Below are 4,732 nucleotides of genomic sequence, written 5' to 3'. Positions count from 1 at the left end.
TCTTTAGTTTGAAAGCTAAACAAGACAAACATGTCAATTATACGCTTGGCTCTTCCTAAGAAAAACATGACCATTTTTCTGATTTGATTTATGTGAACATTTCAATCTTAGGCATGAGTTATGCAACTGATTTGCTTTCAGATAATCCATTCATCTTCGGAATATAGAAAGGATGACAATCTCTCCAAATCCAAAGCATCATTTGGTTAAAAATGGTCACTTTCCCTCCAATTCTCTGCCATTGCTACATCCATCAAATCGTCAATCTTGGCTTCATGTCCAGAAACTAGAAAATCATCAGGCCAACTAGACATGTTCTTAGGTTCAACTTCTCCTTCCACGATAGTCTATGCATGTTCATTTCTTTCTTTATCTTGATGCCCATCTGTGGATAGAATATCTGATATCAAAAGCTCATTAAAATCGAAGTCCAACAAATATTCGTGGGAATTTTTCTTCAACTGGCTGGCTGAAGAACTTGGGAAGTCCCTATTCCAATCGAGGACTATATTATCATTGTCCATAGGCTTATCATGATCTAGTTCTAATGGGATTACTACCTTTGTACACCTTACTACTTTTGGCCTCATAACTGGGTGAGTTTCTGGTCTTACTCCTCGATTCGACTGATCTGATGTACTTTCCAGCTTACTTCTTAATTCAATATCTTGTTTATTAGAGTCATGAGCATTGTGGTCACCTTGCATCCTCTTGCTTAAATTGACTTTCCAATAATTCTTTATGTCATTATCTGTTCGCCCCGGTAATCTCCCGGCGATAATTGACCACCTGCAAATACATCCAAAATTCAAGATTTATCTACACAGCCAATTGACCAATTAAACTATTTAATATATTCAAACTTTCAATGGAAAAATAACTACATGCTAATCTAAAGGTAATTGTAATAATAACAAATTCCTTTAGTATTATGAGATTATCTTGAACTTACATCACTGCATGCAATATTTTATTTTCGTTTTGAGTAGTTAAGTCATAGAGATTTCTTTTTCATTCTGGATGATAATTCAGATGATAGTCCCACCAAAATTAAACCCTAAGGCTCCATTGCTCATCTTTGCTGATGTGTTGTTCCATTTTCTAAACATGTAGAAAGCAAACACTTTCCAATACCTGTTACCGAGGAGCTTATGTAGTCTGATAATGAGTTCTTCTTCCTCTAGAGAAAAGTTGTCTCTCTTGATATTTGGCCTTAGGTAATTGAACCATCGAAACCGACAACTCTTCCCACATCGCAATAGCCCTACAAATCAAACATGCCATCAATGTGAATAACTGCAAAAAGTGTAAGATAAAACAAAAATAAAGTATGAAGAGAGACATGAAAAAACAAAGAGAAGAGATAAGCAATAAGTATTGGTCACAAAGAAAATCAGACATGTCAAAACATGTATATGGCACCCTTCTCAGAGTCTTGTGATCTCTCTAAGTATTCCTCCTCTTAAGGCCAATTTGTGAGGGGAGGAGCTCATCTCATCTCTGTCTTCTCCCTTCCCCTTTCAAGGATTGAAACGTTTTCCTTTAAAGATTTGTTTTGTGTTCTAATTTCTCCTACCATGGAAAACTTTTAATTATCCATCGCATTCTAACCCTCCTTGAGATACACAATACTAAAAACTTATCAAACAAGAATTGTTAGGTAATTGTGATACCTATATAATAAGGATATATAAGAGTATGTGATATATGAGATATCACATTGTCTATGAATGAGAAGTTCTTTCTCTTTGTAAGGTTCCAATAGGGTTTCAATTGTATCATTGACTAATCTTTTTGAAGTATAGACTATGCACATGGTTTGAGCCTTCCATTGTAGAGTACGTTACAAATGGTATCGGAGCCTATCCCACCCATAAATATGGGACTTGAACTGTGCCACCTACGAGGGACAGATCCGACAAGGATATTGGAAATTTAAGGGCTAATGTGAGATTGTGATACTCCTTATAATAAGGATAATAGTAGGTAGTGTATGAGATTTCATATTATTTAGAAATGAGAAGTTATTGCTCATAGTATATGAGATCCCACATTATTATGAATGAGAAGTTATTACTCTCTATAATATTTCAATAGAATTTCGATTATATTACTGACTAGTCATTTTAGAATATAAAATCATATAGTTTAGACTTTCCACTGAAGAGTTACCATACTGGATCCCAAAATAAAGATGTCAATGTGGTAATTTCATCATATCACTATATATTATATAATTAAAATTTTCTATATAAGCATCTATTTAATTTTCATGGTATTTAATGATAGGATGAGGCTATCGCATGTCCGTATACCGCGAATATCGAACTACAAGTCAAGAAAATAGAGTATCCAACTGATGAGAGCACCTGAATCTCACGTACACTTTGTCTAGGTACGAGTCTTTCTCAAATATATGGCCACTATATATAATCAATGTTGTGTACTATATACTATTTAAGATCTAACCATGCATCAACGCTTTATTACCACCTATTATATGTGCCGCTATAGTATTTTATTTAGGAAAATGTTGCTCAATGTTATGGTTCGAATATTTTAATTATTTTTTTAATTTTTTTTTAATGATTAAGAATATTAAAAAAATAGAACAATAAATTTGAAATAGAGTAAGACTAGTAGTAGACTAGTAGTAGTAGTAGTAGTAGTGCTATGTAGCCTAAGGATCTGCCGAGAAGGCAAAAAATAAAAATAAAAATTCTATTTTTTTATTTATTTTCATCCATATTTTTGGTATTCTTAAATATTTTAAAAAAAATTCACAACATCATTAAAAACATTTTCTTAATTATTAAATAAAAATAAAAAAAATAAAAATAAAAATATACTGTTAGGAGAAATGCTCGGGACGATCCCCAAGCATTTCTTCTTCCTCTTCTTCTTTATTTTTTATTTTTATCTTGGATGCTTACAAAGTTGATCTGATTAGTACTATCAATCGTATCTCATGATTATCTAAAGAGTCGATGCAGTTCTCTACCACAACTTACAAAAGTGCAATCCCTCGTATCACGGTATCCACTGCGGGAAGCAAACCAAAGTACTGGTCCTGAGTTCCTAACACTTTGGACCTGATCTTAGATCGATATCTATGTGGTGGCCGTCTCTCTTCTTTGCATGTGAACTTGTGATGGGCGTCTGGCGAAACAAAAAAACAGGACAGAATCATTTTGGATACTCCATTTTGTAGTTCCTTTTTTCTGAGACTACTTTAACATCTGGTTTGATATTGTTTTGGGGATCTAACCCCATTTTACCATTACTAATGTATCAATTACTTAATGGGGGAAAATAAAAATAAAAATAAAAATAATTAGTTACGCACCAGCTCTCAGAGGCAGGTCTCTCCATTTCCCTTCACCATGGACTTTAACGAAGTTGATAAGGATTTTATCTTCCCAAGCAGTCCATGCTCCCCTGTTTAGACCTTCTTTGGCACAGCATGGCCTCCTTCCCATCTCTCTCTCTCTCTCTCTCTCTCTCTGTCTCTCTCTCTCTGTAGTTGAAAGACTTCTGGGATCTTTCAGGATTGCTTATGCTCTCCTACACGTTGGTGGAAACCTTATTCTATACCCGGCCTGTACGAGGAACAGAGCTTGGTTTAGAGTGACGATTGCATGCATGTGTTAGTAAGAGAGTGTACAGGTTCAGATTAAAAAAGCAGAGGATAACACGTTGCAGATCTTAAGAGGCTTTAAAAACCTTTTCCACTTCACGACGTGTTATCCATCAAGTAAATTAATTAGGATCTTTCTCATGTGCAAGCAAATCAAGTCAACATAAACGTGCAAAGGCAAGTAAAAATGGGGTCTTTGTTCCATGTGAACTGTGAAGTGTCGCAGGTTGTTCATCGTTTATTGTGCTCTATATATTCTAATTATCTACTACGCTTTGAATCGAGTCCATCTACAAAATTTAAATCTTTGTTTTCCTGCAATGACTGGAAGCAGTACTTGATCATGTGAAACATTATCTTCATTATTTCTTACTTGTTGCGTCCCTCAGTTTTCTATATTTTCAAGTTTTATTTTTTGATCATGTCTTCTAAATATTCAGTTTTTCCCTTTTAAAAATCTTGCTAGTACGCGATTCTTTTACTGAGAAGTACTGGCTTAATTATTGCACTTATCTATTGTTTTGTTTTCACAAATAAAATGAGATAATGAGATTTGATGAGTTAAGATAAAAGTTAAAAGTTGAATAAAATATTGTTAGAATATATTTTTTTAGTATTATTTTTATTTTAAAATTTGAAAAATTTGAATTATTTATTTTATTTTTTATAAAAATTTAATAAAATTGTAATGATTATTGAAGATAAGAATGATTGTAAAAATAAACCAAGCCTTTTAGATCCACTTCTAAGTATTTGTGAAAAAGTTAAGAGTGCTTGTTGAGACTCTCACACCCCTCCCCCAACTCTTAAGTATTTTTCTTTTTCCTTCTTTAGTAATGAAATTATGAAATTATCTTATCTTGATCATTAAAAAATATACATTAAGAATTAAAATAGACCGTAATATAAAGCCACTTTAATTTACACCCTCCGGTCAAAATCTACCGCATCAACCTCTTTATGATAAGTAAAATAGCCACATCCACACATAATAAAAATAAATATTTTATATACAAACTAAAAGAATGGCTACCCAGATCATGCAGCCTGCCATCGAGCCACCGCTATGAGGGTGGTCCATGGCTAACCTACATT

At 33.5% G+C, this 4,732-nt stretch overlaps 1 protein-coding gene across 1 annotated transcript; it reads right to left on the bottom strand.

Annotated features, from left to right (window-relative positions):
- Positions 1-347: 347 nt before the first annotated feature.
- LOC122304818 (transcription factor MYB1-like) lies at positions 348-3,482 on the bottom strand. The gene is made up of 3 exons (XM_043117081.1): positions 3,347-3,482; positions 1,135-1,264; positions 348-789 (listed from the first exon to the last, which is right to left on the bottom strand). The coding sequence occupies exons 1-3, from the start codon at positions 3,477-3,479 to the stop codon at positions 348-350; spliced, it is 705 nt and encodes a 234-aa protein (XP_042973015.1). The 5' UTR covers positions 3,480-3,482.
- Positions 3,483-4,732: the final 1,250 nt, after the last annotated feature.

Source organism: Carya illinoinensis, chromosome 3 (assembly GCF_018687715.1).
Source record: "Carya illinoinensis cultivar Pawnee chromosome 3, C.illinoinensisPawnee_v1, whole genome shotgun sequence".
In the NCBI taxonomy this organism is placed as follows: Eukaryota; Viridiplantae; Streptophyta; class Magnoliopsida; order Fagales; family Juglandaceae; genus Carya; species Carya illinoinensis.
Note: the sequence above shows the minus strand (reverse complement) of the source record. Positions and strands in the feature narration are given on the sequence as shown.